The sequence below is a fragment of the Crocodylus porosus genome, unplaced genomic scaffold, assembly GCF_001723895.1.
Source record: "Crocodylus porosus isolate Cpor-Errol unplaced genomic scaffold, CroPor_comp1, whole genome shotgun sequence".
In the NCBI taxonomy this organism is placed as follows: Eukaryota; Metazoa; Chordata; order Crocodylia; family Crocodylidae; genus Crocodylus; species Crocodylus porosus.
Genome location: NW_017728886.1, coordinates 249,678,089 through 249,700,129, shown reverse-complemented (window position 1 = coordinate 249,700,129; position 22,041 = coordinate 249,678,089). Strand labels below are relative to the sequence as shown.

At 44.0% G+C, this 22,041-nt stretch overlaps 2 protein-coding genes and 1 long non-coding RNA gene across 4 annotated transcripts in view; 1 reads left to right on the top strand and 2 right to left on the bottom strand.

Moving 5' to 3' along the window:
- The window catches only part of DEPTOR (DEP domain containing MTOR interacting protein), a 122,642-nt gene extending 117,263 nt beyond the window's left edge, over positions 1–5,379 (bottom strand). Inside the window, exon 1 of the mRNA XM_019552307.1 lies at positions 5,242–5,379. Within this exon, the coding sequence (XP_019407852.1) occupies positions 5,242–5,327 (86 nt within the window). The 5' untranslated portion in view covers positions 5,328–5,379. The remainder of the gene's footprint in view (positions 1–5,241) is intronic.
- The window catches only part of LOC109321580, a 48,533-nt gene that overhangs the window by 18,743 nt on the left and 7,749 nt on the right, over positions 1–22,041 (top strand). The window contains exon 2 of one of the 2 annotated variants that reach the window (XR_002104091.1): positions 14,326–14,395. The exons of the other annotated variant lie outside the window; for it this stretch is intronic. This is a non-coding gene — a long non-coding RNA (uncharacterized LOC109321580). The remainder of the gene's footprint in view (positions 1–14,325; positions 14,396–22,041) is intronic. 2 annotated transcript variants of the gene reach the window in all.
- The window catches only part of DSCC1 (DNA replication and sister chromatid cohesion 1), a 15,969-nt gene continuing 10,578 nt past the window's right edge, over positions 16,651–22,041 (bottom strand). The window contains exons 8-9 of the mRNA XM_019552316.1: positions 20,788–20,936; positions 16,651–17,094 (exon numbers count right to left, since the gene is read on the bottom strand). Of these exons, the coding sequence (XP_019407861.1) occupies positions 16,986–17,094; positions 20,788–20,936 (258 nt within the window). The 3' untranslated portion in view covers positions 16,651–16,985. The remainder of the gene's footprint in view (positions 17,095–20,787; positions 20,937–22,041) is intronic.

The following is a 22,041-nucleotide window of genomic DNA, read 5'->3' as shown; positions in this document are numbered from 1 at the left end:
GTTTCAGGCTGGACATAAGGAAGAATTTCTTTACTGTCTGAGCCCCCAAGGTCTGGAACAGTCTGCCATCACAGGTGGTTCAAGCACCTACATTGAATACCTTCAAGAGCAAATTGGATGCTTGTCTTGCTGGGATCCTATGACCCCAGCTGAATTCCTGCCCTTTGGGCGAGGGGTTGGACTCGATGATCTTCCAAGGTCCCTTCCAGCCCTAATGTCTATGAAATCTATGAACTAATACTGTCTAGGGATATGACTATTGTTTTTAAAAATATATTTGTTCTACCTCCTCTAATTATATCAGTTAAACGATTAATCGACAACACAGCAGCTCAGATGTAGCTGCTGCTGGGAGCTGCTCCCAGAGCCCTTTGGCTGGTGGGAAGAGGGGAGGAGGCAAGCCCAGCCAAACAACACAGCCCACATGAAGCTCTACACTGGAAAGGAGGGGGCACCTGTGAACAGGCAGCTAATTGCTTATTGATGAGTCATTACTCTACTGGCTGCTTTCCTCTTAGGTTATAGGTACTAGTCCCCTGTCCCTTCTCTCTCAGTTCCTCCTGCCTGCCCTGCTGCCTTCTAGTTCCAGCTGGGGCACCACACAGCTTCCCTTCCTCCCTTCCCTGCCAGACTGTACCCACCTTAAGCTAAAGGATAAGCATTAAACTAACCACCTATCATTAAACTTACTGGTTCAACAATTGTTTAACCTTTCATATCCCTAATACTGTCCGACCTACATCTGGCAAATGGTTATGATACCCTCCTTCAGACATACTCAGCAGGGACTTAGGAAACTCAGGGTGCATCTACCCAAGATGCATCTAATACGCAGTAAAGGATCACCATAAAGCATCGCCATCTACACATTTATGGGACTTACTGCACAGTAAATGAGGCTAATGTACCATTTGCTAGTAGCTAGAAATACAGGTACTAGATTAACAGTGCACTAGTTGCTGCGCAGTAACTCACATGAAGATGCTGACAAGGACCAATTTGATCCCAGACAGCCCAGGCAACAGAGGGCCACTACTCCCCGGCCAAGCCCTGGTGCAGGGGAGACACCACCACATGGTGCTGAGTCCCAGCCACATGGAGACTGGGTCAGGACCTAATCCCTATGTAGCCAGGAGAGCTGTCCCTGCTGGGTGGAGATGCTGCCTGCCAGCCACATGGAGTTCGGGACCAGCCCCTGTACCTCCTTCCACCCAGGGAGCCTGGAGCTCTCCCTGGCTGCTGCAGGGTGGGAAGAGCGGGGCAGGAGTAGACACATATATGTGTGCCCCGTAGTGCTTTAGTGAGCCTGAGTTTTCTGAAAAGAAAGTTCAGGTGCATTAACTGCATGTGCAGATGTGCCATTTAGGTCAGTGACATAAATTTCATGTAGTTGACTATTAGGATATGCATTTGGATGCTAAGGAAGAGAATGGCTGCATTTTCTAAAACTTCATGGATACAACCTAGTCTTGAAAAGAGCTGAATCCTCTACACCAGTGGTTCTCAGTCTTTTTAAACTCAAAGCACCCCTTGTTAGACTTTAGGAACTCCTTGGAAAATGCCAGGTCTTTGTTTTCACTCATTTTTTTTTACTGCAGAAAAATAATACAGCAGTTTTTCTGTTTCAAAGAACTCAGAAAGACCACAACAAGTCAGAATGTTTTTAATACCATGGACTTATCTTTGAGATCTCTAGACTTGTCTTGTGAATCATGTTTTCACACCTAACAGTGATAACACGGCATGGTACTCTAGGACGCCCTTGAAAGGATCTCAAAGCACCCCAAGGTGCTGTGGCACCCCAGTTGAGAATCACTGCTGTGTGCTGTTCATTTGGTTGTTTCTCCAAATGAGAATACTAGCAGCCGTTACCTCAGTCAGAAATGTACTTACCTACCCACTGTTTCTAAACATGAAGCAGACTACCAGAGCCTAAAATTTTATTTTAGCTAGTAAAGTTTTGTAGCATGACCTACCACTGCTCAGATATGACAAAGAATCTTTAAATCAACAGGTTATTACAACTATTTTAACTGAGACATGAACACCCCAATTCTGTATAGCACAAGAGTACTATAAATACCTAATATTCAGGCTTTTCACATACTCGAGCAACACCCCACTCATGGTTTCATTTTACTCTGTCACTCTATTGAGTTATGCAGTCCTGAAGTATGTAGCACTTTCTCATATGCACTTTCAACCCATATGCACAAAGTCACCTGTCCCCCTACATCATTCTAAGACCACTAAGAATAGAAATAACGTTTCCCTCAAATAAATGTGCAGATTGGCTATCGTATTTGTCTGTCTTCAAAGCTTCCATCATACTAATACTTTGATTATGAGACCAAGTGAGTGGTTTATTTAGCATTAATAGTTGTACATTTTCTTAGAAAGGAAAACAAGTCTACTCTTAGAAAGGAAAAACAAGTCCACAAAATGCATCTACTAGCCAGTTTGCTGCCACAAACTATGAGGCCCTTATTTGCTGGACAAGGTAGAGTTACATCTGCTCTGTTTCACAAAAACCTGTGGTTCCCAAACTATAGCACATGGACCCCTGGTGCTCCATGGGGCCACTCTGTCTAATAAAAATTTGATTATAACATAGTATGGTGATTTGCCACATGGCCACAAGCTTCAGGGGGCAGCTCTCCCAAAATCTTCCCCACTGCATGGGCTAAGTTGGCAGCTTGCTGCCACCCATCCCCTGCAAGCGGCACGTGGCCCCTCCGCTCCTCCCCGCACAGGTTTCACTGGCAGCATGAGCCCCCCCCCGCTGCCTGGGCTGCACTGGGGCATGTAGACCCCTGCTGTGTGCACTGCACAGGCCCCCAGGCACTCCCTCGTTGCAGGGTAGCAGGAGAGGCTGCTGCGGGGGCTGCATATAGCCCAATGGGCTACATGTTGGCCCCACATAGGATGCCAGTCTGACAGATCTGATCTGGAAAATGTAGTAAGATATGAGTGTTGACATCAGAGAGGGCAAAATAAAAAGGAAACCTAGGTCAGGCTTTTACCATTAGATGTAAAAGTGTGGATTTATATATCTCTATTGACTTCTTAGGACAGGTACAGTCATGATTTTTTGCTTCTGTCAAAATACCACGTACACCAATGGTGCCATTATCAAATAAGCAGCATATTGTTACCACAAGTAGCAACATTTCCAACCTTCATCTTTTACTGGAACAGTGACAAGCCAATTTTTAAAAAACATTTATGATTAAACTTCAGGCAAGGACCTAGTGGGATTTTAAAGAGTGCCAGGGCACCCAGTTCCCATCACCTAACTTCAACGTCAGGTGCCTCAACACTTAAAAACAGGTCCCTACACCAACTCTCAAGAAAAAAATATGCATACCTATTCCTTTAGGATAGGAAACGTAAAACCACGTGTCAGGTCTTCATCTGCACTACACTGAGGTCCCTGCTGTGTATTACATATATTACACAATTAACTGGTTAATCACTCAATAAATTTAGACCAGCCACACGTCAAAGTAAGACTGGCCACATGTGCAAAGTAATTATCACTCAATTACATGATTCATTGCACAAGAAATTTAGACAAGCCACACGTGCAAAGCACTTTTATCACATGATACAAATGACTATCCAGCTACAAAAAGAGCCAACCAGCTACAAAGTTAGTGCTTGGAAATGTGTAACAGCTCTATAAAAGGTTTCTATCCAGGTTTAAACTGAACGTGTAGCAGGGCCCTGACTTACATCAGTCAAGAATTTCACTGAACATCAGGAGCTGCTACCAAGCTATGAAAATATTTTCTGAACCAGCACCATAAAACGTTTGAAGACTGAAGAGCCCTAATCTTCCTGTTTTTTGAGTATTTTTTAACTGCCCGGGACATATAATAACTTAAAATATAAGCAAAAGCTTAATCATGATTTTGTGTTACTCTTTAAATAGCCAGTTTCCACTAAAATGAAAGCAAGAGACTAGGGGTCTCACATTAGTGGCTCCCAGATCAAGGAACACTTTCAAGATGAGAAATGGAAGCCAACAATAATCCAGCATTTAAAATAATTGGCTGATATTTGCTGAAAACAATTTAAGAAACTGCTGGCAAAATAGTCCTCCCACCCCATTCTGCTGATACCCATACCATGCATTCTCTTTTTCTTCATTGCAACAAGTTATGTAAACAGTTGGAAAATGAAAGCTTAAAAAATTTCTTCTTTATTGCTGTTCATAATGCATGGGTACAGCTAGTGCTCTCAATACATCACCAGAAATTAAAAATTAACTGGCTGACTCAGTCAATTTTTTTTAACAGTTTCTCTACCACGTACAATCCGAGTCACAGCACTGTGAATTATTGTGGCCGGGATGGGGAAGTTGGGATCAGCTGACTCAAGATAAAAATCTTCTATCATACAAAAGATGTTTACAGACTCCGTGGTTCCATATGACTCCAAGTGATGGAAGAAAACTTAGATCTTACTGTCGATTTATTAGACTTTATTGCTCCTATTCTGTCTAAAGCAGTATTTTGAAATACTGCTCTTTTTTCCATTTTGCCTCTTCAAATTCTCTCCTTTTCTCCAAAGTCCTGAGACGGCCACATAATCTCAACCCACCTTTGTTTCCGCAGCAGCGCTCCCTCCTTTCCTTTCCTCTCCCTTTCCCACCCTTTGTTTTCAAAGGACTGCTCTCTACCTCGCACCCTTCCTCCCTGCAAGCCCATCCGCCGCATCTCACCATGATGGGGTTGGCTGTGGCGCCTGGAAAATGTGCTCGTGCCTCTCCGAAGCAGTTCGTCTCTCCGGTGCCCCCCTGCCTCCCTCCAGCTACCAGCTACAACACAGTGCCCGAAGGACAAGCACCTCAACAACAGCAGAGCCATCTGCCTCCGGACTGCAGCAGCCCGGGTGAATACCGCAGTCCAGCGGCATCATTTAGCCAACTCCTCCAAGACTTTTTTCCTTTTTCTTTTTAAATTTTCCCTGCCGCCCCTTCCTCAAACTGCAAGGCAAAGAGCTGGCAGCCTGGGACAAGCCTTCCCCATGTGCAAGGCACAGAGAGCCCCGTCCTCGCTCTCCAGCCGCGGAGAGGGGGCAGAAGGGAGAGGGCTTGACGAGGCGCACGCCTGCAGGGTCCACACGGCCCCGGCCCCGCACGAGCCAGAGGCCGGGATGCGCCCGCACCTCCCCCGCTGCCGCCCCTCAGCGCGGAGCTCCCCCTCCCCCTCCCGCGCCGCGGCTGCCGTCTCCTACCTCAGCTGCTCCCCGGTCAGCAGCACCGCGGCCATGTGCTCCAGCTCGGCCGCCTTCTGCTGCAGGCTGCCCACCGCCGCCTCCATGGCCGGGCCTGAGGTGAAGTGACAGGAGACACGGAGCTCAGCAGCGGCGCAGCCCCCGCCCCGGCCCGGGGTGGGGCAGCCCCTGCTCCCGGGGCCGCCGCCCCTCACCTGCCGCTCCCCGCGCGGCCCTTCCCCGCCTGCCCCGGGCTTCTCCCTGCCGGCCGGGCAGCAGCACCCGCCTCGGGACTTATAGTTTAAGTTATGCTGCGTCCCGGGCACGCAGAAAACGACTCGCACCGCAGGAAGATTAGGGCTCGGTGTTACGGTGCTGTCTGGCCCCCCCGGTCCGCGGGGCAGCTCCCTGGGGCTGTCCCTTGGGAGGGGACTTCCCCAGTGAAAAGTGAGAGGGAAATACTCCATACATAGTTCATGGGAATGCCTTTTAGTGGCCTGGTGACCTCCAGCTCCATTCCAGCCCACCCCGGGAGAGCACCTCTCTCCTTTTAACACAGCCGTAGGCTTGGAGGCCGCAGCGAGCGAGCCTGGCTGGCTGTATCCAGCACCAGCGCGCCCCGCCATCCATAAGTCGAGCCAGGACACATCCCAGGAGAATGTTCCTTCGTCTAAATGACGGGCATTTCTACACTGGAGGCAGCTTTGGGTGATGGATGTCTGTTTGAAAAAAACTGAGGACACCCCGTTCCTGCCTGGTATTCACTGTCCAGGATGATGTACATGTCTTTTTTTGTGTGCTACCCAATCTCCAGTTTGTCGCTGGTCAGCAGTGGAAGTTTTTCATGGGAGAATCTGTGGGACAGTTCTGGACATGTCATGTTAGAGCGCTAACCTCGAAATAAATACAATAAACACACGAATACATTACAGATGTGTAGAAATCCCGTTACCTTCTAATGGTAAATATTGCAAGAGATGAATGTGAGTGGAATTAAGAAAATAGCCCTCACCCATGGACAAGTAACTCAGAACAGAATTGGAAAGTGGAGATAAGATCTCAGCTGCCCGCCTTTGGGAGGTGAGACTCAGGGACTGGTAGGAACTGGTAGGCAGTGCCTGGCTTTGTCCCTCTGTCATCAACCCTAGGGGCTTGGCTTGCCTTGGCTTGAGTGGACACAGAAAATCACAGCCTTCGGGAATATTCAGAATAACCAAGGTGAGTTTCAGGGCATGTATGGAACAGATGGAGGTCTGCAGACTGTATCTGAAAAGCGATCTGAATGGTATATGACAAGGTTCTCTGGGTGAATATGATATCTTTTATTAGACCAACTTAAATAGTTGGAAAAAAATGTTTAGCAAGCTTTTGGGTTTAAAAACCCTTTGTCGGGGTGAGGAAGTCTCTGCAGTTGGAGTGTGCTCTTCCTGGATGGAATGAAAAGTAAACAAGGCAGAGGCTGGTCTGGTCCACATGCAAGACAGGCAGTCAGTGAAGACGTAGATTGAGGAGTCAGTGGATGAGAGACAGGCTGGGTTGGGCAGAGAGAAGGGGGATGAATAGTGGAGAGGTACCAGGGGACTCAGATGTCAGGCAGGTTATAATGTGTCATAAATTCAATGTCTATATTTACCCCATGATTTTTTGTATCCAGGAGGTTGATGAAGTGGAGTTCAGAGGCTCGTCTCTGAGAAGTGTTTTGTAAGTTCCCTTTGAGGATCAGGACTGAGAGACTGGAGAGAGAGTGGTTTTCTTGTGAGAAATGTGCCCCCACCGGTAATTGGGTATTCCCTGGGTGAATCAGATTCACCCAAAGAACCTTGTCTGCCTGTCCTTAGACCAACACGGCTACGACCTACACATCTGAAAAGTGTAGCTGTCTTGTCTGGTCATGGACTAACTAGTAAGAAACCCAGTATTCTACTGTTCCATTAATACATGGTGTTGGGCTTTGTTTTTTAAACATACTTGCCTGGGATTTCCTACAAAGTGATGGTTACAACTATTCATGTGAGTGTTTGTCATTCCAGCTTGGGGTTGGCCATTGTTTTAAATAATACTGTTTCCTGATTAGATGGCCAGAGCTCCATAAACAGGCAAATGACAGAACAAATTATTAGGGCAGCTCATGGAAGGGATGGCAGTGTACTTTGAGGAGAAGAGGCAGCAGCAGATAAACTAGGCTAGGAAATGTTAAAACATTTTTCTTTACTCTTTTACATTGGAAGCATCACAAGCAACTCATACTTTGAAACATCTGGTTCCTTCTTTCTTAAGGGAAGCAAACATGCATCAGATTAGTTGGCACGTTAGCTGGCGTACATTGTCTGTTCTGTGGCACTAACATAAAACATTCTTGTGTGTATGCACAGACTTATTTGCAAAGAGTGCAGTCATTTACATATGTCTCAATACCAGGCCTCTAGCTAGGGAGGGCTGAGAAAGTACCACATATTGTAAAGTTTTCCCTCCTCTTTTCAAACTATTTCCCATACATGGCAAATGCACAGCTTATATGCTTTGCTGTTCATTTGTTCCTTTATAACTTTATTAAAACAACATAATTTATCTCTGACAGTGTGATTTAAATACATCAGGTTTCTAGCTGAGCTGCTTTAGAGGTATGATAAGCCCCAGGAAATATTAGAAAATTTTCAGACAGAGAAAAATAGCATATATTAAGTTTCTGATTCTTAGAATGCTTGTTGTGGCAGACAACTGGAATTTGTGCTGATTATGCAGTTAGATATGAAATTCATTTATTCACTTCTTACGTTCTTACCCATCATTAGCCTGGTAAGCATTATAAAAACTTAATATTACCTATTCTAGACTTATACCTATGTATTTCTAATTAAGCATGTGGCTTAGTAATTAGTAAGAAATCAGACAAAATCATAATTATGGAGATTTTTAAGTAATTGTGATTATCATTTTTTTAACATTTCAAAAACCACAACAGAACACACCAGTCCATGGCTTGCTTATTCCCTTGATAACTAGCACTTCCAAAATGCATCCACCACAGTTGATATCCTTGTCTATTTATCAGTGTTGATAAACACAATCTTTCCAGCTTGCATAACTAGTTTAAATTACTTGTCCTTACCACCTCCAAACCAGCATCTCGCATCTTATTTTTTTTGCCATTCACTTTTTAAATTTATATCTTCACACTCACCCCATACATATAATGATCTCCCACATCCAGAGGGTCAAGAACGGCAACAGAGATGCTGTCAACAAACAGCTTACCAAATATCTTCGAGCATTTGAGGATTTTGAATGGTATTTCAAATACGTGTAATTCTCTGTTTATTTCACTACAAGTTACAATGTTCAACCTGGATAGGCACCATCAGCTTGAAGAACAGCTGCAACCATCTTGGTAGGATGCCAGTCAAGCAGCTGTTGTCATGATACAGAGAATCACAGGTCTGTCTCAAAAAAGCATTCATTACAAGCTACAAATATAAGCTAGATTTTCAGTTTTGTCACTCTTCTTTACCATGGACCACATCCCATCTTGAACTCACCTTAATGCACAGACTTCCAGTGGCTTAATACTACAAGAAAACACATTGTTACAGTTGCCAGCAATATATGGTCTTTTGCACAAAGTAAATTTTTTCATGTATTTGGGCCAGCATTACAGAGAGAATTCAATAACTCTTAGAACTGCTAGCAACAAAAGTTCTAGTAGAATAATATTCACCAGTGGCTACCCTTTTGTTTGTGATCCAAGTTCATGTGCGGGTCATACAGGTTGGATGAATGGACTGTAAGGTGAATAGAAAACTGGCTGGATCATCAGGCTCAAAGGGTAGGAATCAATGGCTCAGTATGTAGTTGGCAGCTGTTATCAAGTAGAGTGCTCCAGGGTTCAGTCTTGGAGCCGGTTTTGTTCAATATCTTCATCAACAACCTGGAAGATGGGATGGATTCTACACTCAGCAAGCTTGCAGATGATACCAAGTTGGGGGGAGTAGTAGATACACTGAAAGGAAGGACTAGGATTCACAGAGGCCTTGACAAATTGGAGGATTGGACCAAAAGAAACCTCATGAGGCTCAGTAAGGACAAGTGCGAAGTCCCACTGGTGGGAACAATCCCATGCACCAGTACAGGCTGGGGACCGACTGGCTGGGCAGCAGCTCTGCAGAAAAGGACCTGGGGTTACAGTGCACAGTTAGCTGAATATGAGCCAGCAGGGTGCCCTTGTTGCGAAGAAGACTAATGGCATACTGGGCTGCATTGGTAGGAGTGCTGTCAGCAGATTGAGGGCAATGATTCATTCCCTCTGTTTGGCACTTGTGAGGCCACATGTGCAGTACTGTACAGTTTTGTGGGCCCCCCCCACACACACACACACTACAGAAAGGGTGTGGACAAATTGGACAGAATCCAGGGGAGGGCAACAAAAATGGTGGGGGGGCCGGGGACATGACTTCTGAGGAGAGGCTGAGGAAACTGGGCTTATTTAGTTTGGAAAAGAGAAGACTGAGAGGGGCTCTAATAGCAGGTTTCAACTACCTGAAGGGGAGTTCAAAAGAGGATGGAGCTAGACAGTTCTCAGTGGTGGCAGATGACAGAACAAAGAACAATGGCCTCAAGTTACAGCAAGGGAAGTTTAGGTTAGATATTAGGACAAACTTTCTCATTAAGAGAGTAGTAAAGCACTGAAACATATTACCTAGAGAGGTTGTGAACTCTCCATCCTTGGTGGTTTTTAAGACCTAACTAGGAGCCTTTCCTGGGATGATCTAGTTGGGGCTGGTCCTGCTTTGAGCAGTGGGTTGGACTAGATAACCTCCTGAGGTCCCTTCCAATCCTAATTTTCTATGATTTTATGAATCCATGTCCGTAGATATATAAAGTGCTCTCAACAACACAGAAACAAATTATTATTGATATGTTTTGGTGATTCCAGCCCACCTAAAGATAGAAAATACTTCTTTTTGCACCCCATAGCCAAGACCCATCTTTTTGGACACAGGTAAGAGGGGCATGAATAGAAAGAAGTGCCCTTCTAAAGCAGCGTGAGTCACAAGACCACCGGAAAGTACAATCTAATTGAAAGAAAGATGTGATCAGCTAGGAAGGACTTGCTTCAAGGCACCTGCAAGTTGTATATCACACAAGTTCTCCATACTAAACACAAGTTAGCAATTTTGTTTTGTTTAACATGTTTTTTATGTATTTTACCTACAACATTAGTTTCAATTTTAGAATAGTTGTTACATGGGAGGAAGATTTTTGTTAGGTATATTTTAAATTAGACTGCCACCAAGTGGCAGCAGACAGCAGGTAGGATGGTGGCTAGAGAGCTTGCTGCTGCTGAGTGAAAATGACACTTTTTTTTTTTGCTGCAGACACTCATGTGAAATGCCCCTGAAAATCTCTGTTTTCAGCAAAAAATAGAGTGATGGCTCCCTCCAGCAGCAGTGAACTCTAAGTGAACTCCAGCCACTGTGCTCTGCAGGACTATGTTTCTCAGAGTGTCCTTCACTTGAGCAGGGGTGGGAGGGTGAGGAGTGCCCTGTTCCATCCTGATATGCAGCCGTCCCTATTTTAGGTAGTTCCCAGGGCTTGTCCACCTCATGCTATCACCGTTTTTTCCCCTCTAGCGGACACAGCCAATGAGAACCCAAATTAGCCACCGGCTCATGGTGAAAAAGGGAGTAACAAGAGATACAGAACTAGAGATACTTACAAGAATAAAGATTCCTTTTTTCTGAGAGCAACCTACGGCTAAGGTTTGGTCTATTGCTTCCTGATCTAACACCATACACAATCCTATTGGAGAGCTACCGTGCTGAAAAATATTGAAAAGCAACTAATAGATATCACATCTGCCCAAAGAACCTAGTCCGCCTATGTCCTTAGACCAACATGGCTACAACCAACACACCTGCTACAGCTTAAGGACTTGTTGGTTAGAAAAGGAGAAAGTTGTCTGCAGTATAAGTCATTAATGTGTACTCATGAAAAAAGGTGTGTGTAAATTCAGATTGGGGAGTGGGGCGGGGGAGGATGCTCAGAAGAAAGGGTCATTGACAAGAGGAAACTGAAAGAGCTTGGAAGATTTAGCCTCCAAAACTAAGACAGAGAGAAAAGATTTCTCTCTTTAAGGGGATAACAAAAGCTCTAGACTGCTATTTATATTAATGCATACTACCAGAAAGGGTGGAGAGGTGTAAGATGCAGGATGAATGTGTCTCAAGAATCAATGAGTATAAACTGACCATGGCTAAATTTCAGCTGGAAAATAGAAAAGGGCTTCTAAGCATCAGTGGAGTGAGGTTTTGGAACAGTTTTTAAACTGTACTAGCTGGGGCAAACCATCTAACTAGCTTCAAGATGATGCTTGATAAGTTGATAAAAGAGATCACCTGATGTATTTAATTACCCGGGACAGAAGAGGAGAGGAATCAGCAACTCAGGAGGTCTTTAACACCCCTATGTTTCTATTACAATATCATCCACAATAGCAGGCTGTCTAATAGCTTGTGCAAATAAGGCAAGTGATGGACAAAGGATTAACAATATACACTGTAGATGGACAGACCATATGAAACTGGACGTGTAATTCAAGAATGTCTGGGATTATCCTAGTATCCCATACAACTACCCATACTTCTCAGCTTTCTTACCTATGTTGGTTCAAAAACATATCACTGTATAGGACAAGAAGTGCTCTACGTTCACACAGAACAAGCAATCCATTGAATAAGGGTTCAGTGTCTTAAATTAAGAGATGAGTTTCTTAAAGCTGTTCTTTTGATCAAAGTGAAAAATGGCAATCATGAAACAGTGGAAGAATGTTAACTCATTTAGAATATTACGTTGCTAGAAAAAATTGCCCACTCCAGTAAAAATGTACATCTACTGCAGAGGGAAAGCAGACACTCCCCCTATTGAAAGAATATTTTGTCATCTTTTGACAAGTTGTCATAAGAATCCTGCATATGATTTTGGAACTATGATCCCCTTAATTTTTAGCTGAGGTGTCCACCTGTCAATATTCTTCTTTTATGGCACTTGGGAGAGATGCAGTATCTGGGAACCATGGAATATTTTAATTACTTTTAGAGATGTGACAGGTTCTATGGACACATGGAATAATAAAGACTATCGCACTTCTTTTTATAAAAACTCTATGTATCTTTCTAGGATTGTTAGTGATTTTATTCATAACTGAATGAATAAGGTAAAGGGATGCTTCATAAGAAAAAAAGACACTGGTGGACAATTGAAGAAACTCCAAAGCTGAAATAACATGGGTGTCAGGCTGTGGCCTTGGACTTAGACCTGCCCAGCACAGCCACTCATCCCAGTTGGCCACCTCTTCAGCTGAGCACTGGGGTGGACACAGATAGTCAGAACTTGCTATCTGGACCTAGCCACCTGCTCATACCCTGCAGCTAGAATGGCTAGCCAGGGCCAGCTGACCCTTCACCCCTTCCTATAAATACCCCTGACCTGAAAAAGAAAGTGTTCAGTCTCAAACTTGTACCCAGGCTGCCATGCCCTCAACTTGTGCCCCTACTGGCTCTATGATGGATTCTCAGCTACCTGGGCAAAAAGAAGAGACTGACATCCTGAAGGGCGATCTGAATACTTGGGAGATCCGAGCACTGAATTACTCTCGATGGCACTGTGATCCAAGACAAGACATAGATCATTTTGAGCAAGCTTGCTTCACTATGGAGGCAGACAGACAAGAAAGGCAAAGGGGAAGAGCTGTAATCTGACATCACCAGACCTACTTCCTCCCAGAACCACTGGCCATGGCTGCAGCTGAACATTCAGATTGGTCTCCTTGGTCTTGTATGGACTTAATGGCTTCCATATTTATTGGAAGACTGTTATCCTCATACCAAGAGACTGCTGCAACTGCTGACTGTGAATGGCATCTTATTTTTGAGTCCAGCCTTTTCTAAAGGAGTCTAGACCAGGTGAGATACAAGTGAAAAAGCGTAGACACCTGAATTATTCTGCAAGGTCCTAGCTCTCTCTCTTTTTAAAAAGTCCATAGTTCTCAGAGGCTTACTTACGTTTCTGAAAATTCTCTTAATATGTCCAATGAAAAGATACCAGCCCGAGTCTGCAAAGAGCTTTGAGAGTCAGAAACTGGCTCATTCAGGTTAAAGTTAATTCAGATGTCAAGAAATTTTTTCACTGCTCAGTAAAGTGTGTACGGAAGGCAAGGAAACATCCTAAGGAAGACCTGCAACATTTTCCAATGTGGGTAGAAGATGCACAAGATAAGATGCTTTGACTTTTCCTAGTACATATTATGGTGGAAAGAGGCATCAGCATGCCATCATGTTCCTGAAGGGAAGCTCACTTTTTAAAAGCTCTGAAACACTTACTGAACCTAAATAAGTTCTTAGCTAAATAAGCTTTGATGTATTTACATGTTTTATATGTAGCAGTAACCTCTCCCCTTAAAAATAAACCGAGTGGAAAGACACTGACACACATTAAAGATTTTTGGATCTATTGGTTCAGTTGATTTCTTCAGTGACTGATATTTCTGCTGTATTCTGGATGGTTAAATACTATGCACTGGGTATGTACAGCGCCCTGTTAAACAGCTCTTTGTTAGAGGTATAATACAGGGTTTGGAAACCTACAGCTTACAGGCCAGACCTGGCCTGTGGAGCCTCTGGATCCAAACAATAGATGTGGGGTTTCAGCAGCATTCGGCAGTGAGGGGCTTCAGCTGCAGGTGCTCTGTAGGGAAAAAGCACTGGCTACCCACATCTGAACCAAGGCGAGTCATTCTGGCCCACAGCCAAAAAAGGTTGCCAACCACTCGTATGATGTGATGTTAGAGATTTTTTTTAACCTAGAGCATGTGAATACTGTAAACAGAACATGCATTTTTATGGAGGTATTTTTGTGGATGCAGCAACTGAATTTATTGAGTTCTAGTTTATTGTATTGTATTCGCTCCCATTACCAATGTATCCAAACATCTCACGTATCTTTAATAAAGAGGGGGTTAGCCATCAGTATGAGGTTTCAGCCCACTGTCATCAAGATCAATTTCCACAAGTCTAGACAATGCATATCCATTTCTGTTTTATATCAGAACAGAGGGGGAGTGTCCTACTGTCAGGCAAGTGTCTTTTGTTACCCTCAAGAAAATTTGTCCACATTTAGCCAGGTAAGCCTCCAAACATTTCAGTCCACATGTATTCAGTAGATTTGTCAGGGTATAACAAAAGTTTATATATATAAATTTATGGACTATATAGGGCAGACTATATAGCTCTTTGAAAGTCTGCCCAGCTGTATCCTCCAGATGTTATTTGGAGACACACACATGTATCTGAATATGCAGGGTTGTGGGTTGCAGTCATGTTGCTCTAAGGACATATACAGGCACAGTTCTTTGGGTAGATGTGATATCTTTTATTAGACAAACTAAATAGCTGGAAAAAAGCTCTTTAGAAGCTTTCAGGCACAAACACTCTTCCTCAGACACTGGGAGATTCTGCTGCTATTCTGAATTTTCCACGGTAAAAAGGAAGCTAGAGCAAGCAGGATTCTGAAGATGCGAATGAGTAGAAGTTTGGAGGACAAAGTGTAGAGATGGGCGGGGTGGGAAGGGAAGGAAATGTTTGAAGGAATGCAGGTTGTCAGTTAAAGGCACGTTACATGATGTGTTAGATGTCATATAATTGAATATGTTACTTTTAAAAAAGGCCCACGAACAAAAATTAAAATAATTATGAGCCAAATCAACTGGGATAAAGAATTTGGACACACAAATATAAATGGTCATTGGGAACTGTTCAAGAATATTTAAGACTGATTTTCAAAAACCCATAATCCCACAATTGAGGAAAAACGTGGCTATACTAGTTACAAGTTAGTTGACTTCATGGCTCATTATGATCTATTTGATTCCTTCTAAACTCTTCATTCCATAAGTGTTAATGAACCTCTCTCCTTTTAATGGTTCTACCAATCACGCTATCCTTTCCTCTGAAATTCTGCTGTCTTATCTATTCCTGGTAATGTAGCTCCTATTTCACAGTCCTGCAAACTGTTTTTAACTTTAGCTAGAAACATTAACCCAGCTGTGGAACTGACCTTCTTGACCATCTTGACAGTGCATCCAATACTTCACTGAAAGCTAGACTGGTTTAGAAATCTGAAGAGATGTACATTTAATTTTAACGGACTACAGGACTAATGAGGCAACAAAAATGCAACAAATTATACCAAATTATATATAATATATGACATAGAAAAGTTAATGAACATTCCAATAAAGGGGTTTTTTGGATTTGATCCTAAACTTAAACTTAGATCCCAGACAATACGGAAAAGGAGAATACTTGTAAAAAAATGGAATCTGAGTGGGATCACTTTAAAAATTAATTATCGGTGTACCTTTTGGCAACTAAATCCCGTTCCATCCCCAGTGCTGACTAAATAGGTGTACGATAGGTGTAGCAGGAGGGCATGGGAGTCTAGCAGTAGGATCAGCATTGCAGTCAGAAGAATCCAAGTATAATGAATAGCAACTAGACACCTGAGAACTTAAAAATATAGAACAGAATACGGAAAGAATAAAATATTCCCTGAACTTAAAAAGACATGAAGACTTTCACTAAATTGAAGAGAACAAAGTCCTCCAAATATAAACCTTGGGGTTTACGTAGAAATGTAAAGAAAAATTTTGAGTTGGTAACTAGAAACAAAGCATTATTTCTGGCCTTGAAATATGTAATTTATTTAAACCCATACAATCCAATGTACAATCAAATGGGATGGCAGCCAATGAGGGCAAAAAGTTCCTCAGATGATCAGGTAGTCAGTCCTCCTGCAATTACCCAGTGCTAGCTTTGGAATCCCTGAAAACTATGGACTCGGGTTTATTCAAGGTTTATCAGTCAGCTGCCTGAAGCAGAGGTAAGCGCTTCTTTTGGCCAAACTGGATGATCTCTGAGCACAAGAGGATGCGTTACCCACTGAACTAAACCTGGGAGCAAGACCAGCAATACCTATATTCCAATCCTAGCTCTTGCATAGATTCTCTCTGTGGCTTTCCCCATACATATTGTTATACTTGCTTAGAGATGACCCCAAGACTATTAGTAAATTTTAAGCCTTTAAGTATAAGTTATTGCTTGGAGAGAAGTCAATGAATCAAGTAATGTCTCTTCTGAAGTAAGTAGTCTAAACTAGCAGAAGTAGTAAACCTTAGTGAAGTGATACATATTTGCCCAGTGTAATGATAGCAGACTCTTAAAAAACCCCAAACAAACAACAAAACAACCTAATGTTATCACTTAATTTGGAGGAAATTACTTGTTTCTTCCCTAGTCATTTTATATGGTCTCTACTAATATGTAAGTTGTTCGGGGTTAAAAAAAAAAAAAAAAAAAAAAAAATAGATAAGTGCCAATATTTTGCAAACGACCAGTTAGATTTATTTTGCTCTTTGAATTTAAAAGACAAAACACATTTCCATTCGATATCAACACATTTCTTGGTTAAGTGACAGCCACTAATTTATTCTATCACTTCTGATGAGAGAGAAGTGTAACTGTTTCTGCAAAGATTTAAAGCTTCAGAAAAACCATTTGTTTAGTTTTAGTACAAGCCTTAGTTTAGTTGAAATGTTTTTCAAAACAATGACATAGATTGAGATTGCTACAATAATTACAAATAACTCAGGTCCGGAGCAAAAGTGGTAGTTGTTCTATACAGAATTATTAATCCTTTAAGAAAGTTGTTTCCTGCTAGGCGATGGGTCTTCTAGAATTATAAACTTTGACACCATTTTGCATGGAAGAACGAGCATATTTAGTCAGCAGTGCACCTACTGTTTGCTTCTCTGCACATAAGTCCCTGTGATGAAGAAAAACAGATAGCTGGAAATACTATTCTACTAATTTAAAAACTCTTTCAATATACATTATTTCAGTATCATTTTCCTAATATAACAATATAACATTTTCCTTATAACAATAAGTTAGGCTACAGAATTTACAAACTACCAGTATGCTTCTCCCAAAATGCTTGAGTCACCAAAACTTGTCCACTTGGAATGGCTTGTATTTGTGCAAAACCCAAAAGCACTGTACATCATTTACCTATGAAGATTAGTTCCCATCTTGAACAGCTTACAGTCTAGAGAGACAAACCCTAATTCTGCTTCATACAAATGCAGGGTCTTTTATTAAGTGTGAACCAATGCCCAACTGTTTAATCTAGTCTGCATTTTGCTAATGCCATACAAATTGCCTCCCAGTCCACTGCCCCAGCCTGCCTGCAGGGTTGCCCTCCCTTGCTGGAGTGGCTGCTCTGGCCAGAGGCCTGCAGCACCAGGTAGATCACAAGCTGCGGCCCACGTTAGTAAAAGACTGCTGGCCCCTGTGCTAGTATATACTTGAATAAACTCCAGAATGCCTGCCAAGGGATCTGGAAATACCTGAAGCCCCAGGGGTGGTGGAGGATATTAGCTGGTAGTAGGGCCACTTAAGATTCTTGACTGACTCACAGATTTGGAATTGATTTGCCTGATTTGGATTGGAGGATGAAAAATTCCCATTAAAAAAAAAAAAAAGCTTGAATAAATTCCAGAGGCGCGTCCCCACAAGTATACACATGCAATTTGAAGCATCTCAAAGCCATGAGCTACACTGCTAATTTTTTTGACACTGGGAGAACCTGGTATCAAAAAAATGCTGCTAAAGAAGTGGAGTGGCGTATGCAGCAGCAGCATGCCCCACCAGAAACCAGAGCCTGGCCAGCCAGAGCCATACTGTAGCTGTGGGCCAGGCCCAGAGCAGCTGGCTCGGGGCCACTACTGCCCTGGGAGACCCCCCCAAAACCCCAGGTAAGGCTGCTGGGGCCAGCACAGGTGCCGACCTCAGCTTCCCCTACCCCACCTGGGTTCCTCTGAGCATGCAGGGGCATGTCTGGAGACAAACCGCAGCAACAGCAGTGCTGCTGATGCTGCTATTTGTTCCATGGAAAACGCATTCCCCTCCATATGCACGCTTGTGCGGATGCACTCCAGAAGTCTAGTTTACTCCAGACATTACTCTGGCAAAACAGCAGCAGAATTCGACTCAAGGCTCTTAGTAAGTAAACATAATCCTCTAATGTGCTACAAAGTCCAGATCTTATATTGGTCCTTGTGAATAGCACTAGAACAATACCATTCAGGAGCTCACTTCATCAGGTGCTGTGAAAGGGGATGCACAGAACAGTCCATCAAAGAAAGAGATTTGATAGATTGCTCTGTACACATCCTTTTACAGCACCTGATGAAGTAAGCTTGGGCTCACAAAAGCTTATGCATCTCTCATATAGTTACAGTAATGCCAACTCTCACGAAACAAACAGGAGACTTGTAATTTCCAAGTCAAATTAACTCTGGTTCACAATCTCAGGATAGAACCTTCAGGGGATTTTTCCTCTGGAGCGTGTACAGTGCACTGGGCTGGTAAGTCTGCGAAGGGGAAGGGGCGGGAGAGAGAGGGAAGTGACAAGGCTGGGCGGCGCAGATCGAGGCCCCATGGTGAGGGAGGGAGTGGGTAAGGGTGGGTTGCATGACAGCAGCAGGCAGCTCATCCAGAAGCACGGGGTGTGGGACACAGCTCCCTGCCACTGAATGCACCCTTGGGGAAGGCATGGGGGCACATGCCCCCCCGATCTGTGTGCAGGGCAGAGGCAGGCTGCTTGGTTCGGGCTGTGGCTCTGTACCCTGCTGCCTTTGCCCTTTGGAGCAAGACACTGGCTGCGCCGCTCGTCCCCTGTCTGCCCAGTGGCGTCGCACAGCTCCTGAGGCAAAGGCAGTGGGGTATAGAGCCCCAGCCTGCAATGGGCAGCCTGCCTCTGCCATGTGCAAAAATCCAGGGCACATGCCCCCCACGCATCCCCTGGGGGGGTGCAGTGACAGGGAGCTATGCCGCCCATCTCTGGATGAGCCTCCCGTGGCTGTTGCATGACCCGTGACCTGACCCACATGCCTGTCTGCCTCTCTCTGTGTGTCTGTTTGGCCCTCACTGCCAAGCCACAGCCCTGCACCACCCCCCTGCTGCTGCCCCTCACTCCTGACCCATAGTATCCCACATCCTGCCAGGAATGCATGCAGGGAACCCCCCCACAGGCTCCGACTCCCCCCTATTTCAAAAACAGCATCTCATGATTTACATTTCAAACATCTTGATTTTCATGAGTGTCTCATGATTTGATGTGGGAGGGAGGGGTGGCAGCAATACTGTAGTCTAACAGCGGTGCTCAACCTGCAGGCCAGATTTGGCCCAAGTAACTATATCAGGCCCACAGGGCTCCCCCATGAATTGGAGAACTTGGCAGTGGGGACCAGTGGAAGCTCTACACAGCTGGCTCCAGCCTCACCTGGGCCATTACAGTGAAAGGGAGTCAAGGCTGGGCTGACCTTCAAGCATCCAGATTAGGCCAGACTGCTCCCCTCCTCACCCACATTAAGATCTGGCTGTTCTGTTTCAGCCCCACTCCACACATCCAGATCAGGATTGCTCCATCCCCATGCAACTCCCACACCTCCAAATTAAGGCTGCTGTACCCTGCCCCACCCTGCACATCTGGACCAGGCCACTTCTACCCCTGCTGCCATATTCAGTCTCAGAGCTGCTCTGCCCCACCCACCCACCTCCATATGTCTGGATCAAGGCTGTTCTGGCACCAACCTCCCCCACCCCCGATGAATCCATATTGGGCCCAGGCTGCTTCCCTCCACCCCATGCATTAAACTGGGGCCACTCCGCTTCACCCTGCACCAAGCAGATGAATCAAGGTCAAGCTGCACAACCCCCCCACCCTGCAACTGGACTGGGCTAATTGTACAGATCTGGCCTGCAGCGGGACCTGGCACTGTCCATCTGCCTCAAGGGGCAGAAAAGTTGGGTACCACTTTATGAACATGCATCTCTACCCTGTTTTCTGCTTGACTTCAGACTAACACAGCTAACTGCTGCTCTCTGCTCATAAATTTGGAAAAAATGTGTTGTATACAAATAGTCATAAGAAAAATCTTGCCTAAGATTTAACACATATTCTCCAAAATGATAAAGGTCAGTTTTTAAACATCTCCAGTTTTGCTGTCTTTCATCTTCCTTTAGCACTACTGCCTTGTCTTCAAGCATATCATTGAACCACCACTCTGAACTTACTTCTAAGAACTTGATCATTCATTTGCATATTAACTCCCAGTTAGAACTGAGACTGTTTATGTGGATAGGGTGAGAAAGTGTTATTAAAAAGAACAAAAGCTTATGTCACTTTTAAAAAATGTTTTGTACAAGCAGGATCCCACCAAAATTAGCAAACAGCAAAACTTCCACTGGAGCTCAATCAGGCCAGGATTTTCTTCTGTCTCTTCCTTTACAGGAAAGGAGCAAATTTAAGGTCCAACACAAATGTTAGTTACTTTCCTTAATCAGGAAACTGTACTCCACAAAAGGCCTATCACAGAACCAAGTTGGATTAGAAGTACTCATCTAGTCCTAGTCCTAAGCATTTATGCATTTAATGAGTCTCAAAGAAACTTACTGAATGTATGGAGTAATATCTGCTTCTGTCCACTTTTCCTGAATGTGGAATAAGCTGTTGAATCTTTCCTGATTATCCTCAGGCAAGTCTTCTACTTTTAGCAGGAAAATAGTCTGTGGTCTGGAGTGTCTATCAACCAGAGCCAAGCCCTATTAGAACACCGAAAAAACAAATTCAATGCAGGAACTATAATTAAACCTCTCCTCTTGGCAACAGTTGACATAGACTGGTAAACTCCAGTATTCAGTATTTAGCTCCAGTATTCTTAATTCCTAGAACAGTACAAATAACTCAAGTGGAAATGAAAGTCATCACAAAAGAAAAAAGACAAGACATTATCTCCTACTTTTTTCCAATGATTGCAGCACCATATCATTATAAATGTTCTAAAGTATGTTGGGCTTCTTATTCCAACTACAAATATAATGTTTACATCTTTTAGAGAAGTCCACCTCTCCTCCACAACCTCCCCTACCTGCCATCCTTCACTAACAACTACAGAGTAGTTCGCAGAGGTGGATGGGGGGGGGGGGAGTGATGCATCCACACCCCCTTTAATTCATGCTCTACCCAAATTTTAAAACCAACTGCCCAGGAGGGGAAGTGGCATTTCTATTCAGGCAGAAGTGATGAAGTCAGTTGACTTGATGGCTCATTATAATATGCCCCAGACTGCTGCTAATCTCTCTTTACTCCACAGGTGTTAAATGACCCTCACTTCTGTGTAATGATCTTGATATTCCATCAAAAAAGTTTCTTCTACAGTGTTGTTGTCTGCTAGCTATGCCTGGGAATATATTTCACAGCCCTTCAGGCTGTTTTCAGTTCTAATTTAACTGAAGGAAACATTAATTCAGGTGTAGAAACCAGAGACAGTGATGTGTTGGCTGCACTGTCAACATACTCAAGACAGCTAGATTTTATTTTACAAATCTGAATAAGAAACATATTTAATTATAATGACTACAGAACTAACGAGACAATATGTTTGGACTATTTTGCCTAGTTTACCGTGTTTTTAAAAAACTTTATAAGATAACAAATTAGTATACAAATTAGTATACAAACAAAGTGAAGCCCGCTGCGCCCCCGCTCCCCCGAAGCCGCCCAGACACCCCTCAGCAGCCGCAGAGCCCCCTGCCGACCCCCAGCACAGCCGGAGGTAAGCGGGCTCGTGGTGGGAAGGGGTTAACTCCTCGCTTGCTGGGAGGAGGCCGCTGCCTGGTGCCGGGCTGAGTCAAGTCCCCGCCCAGG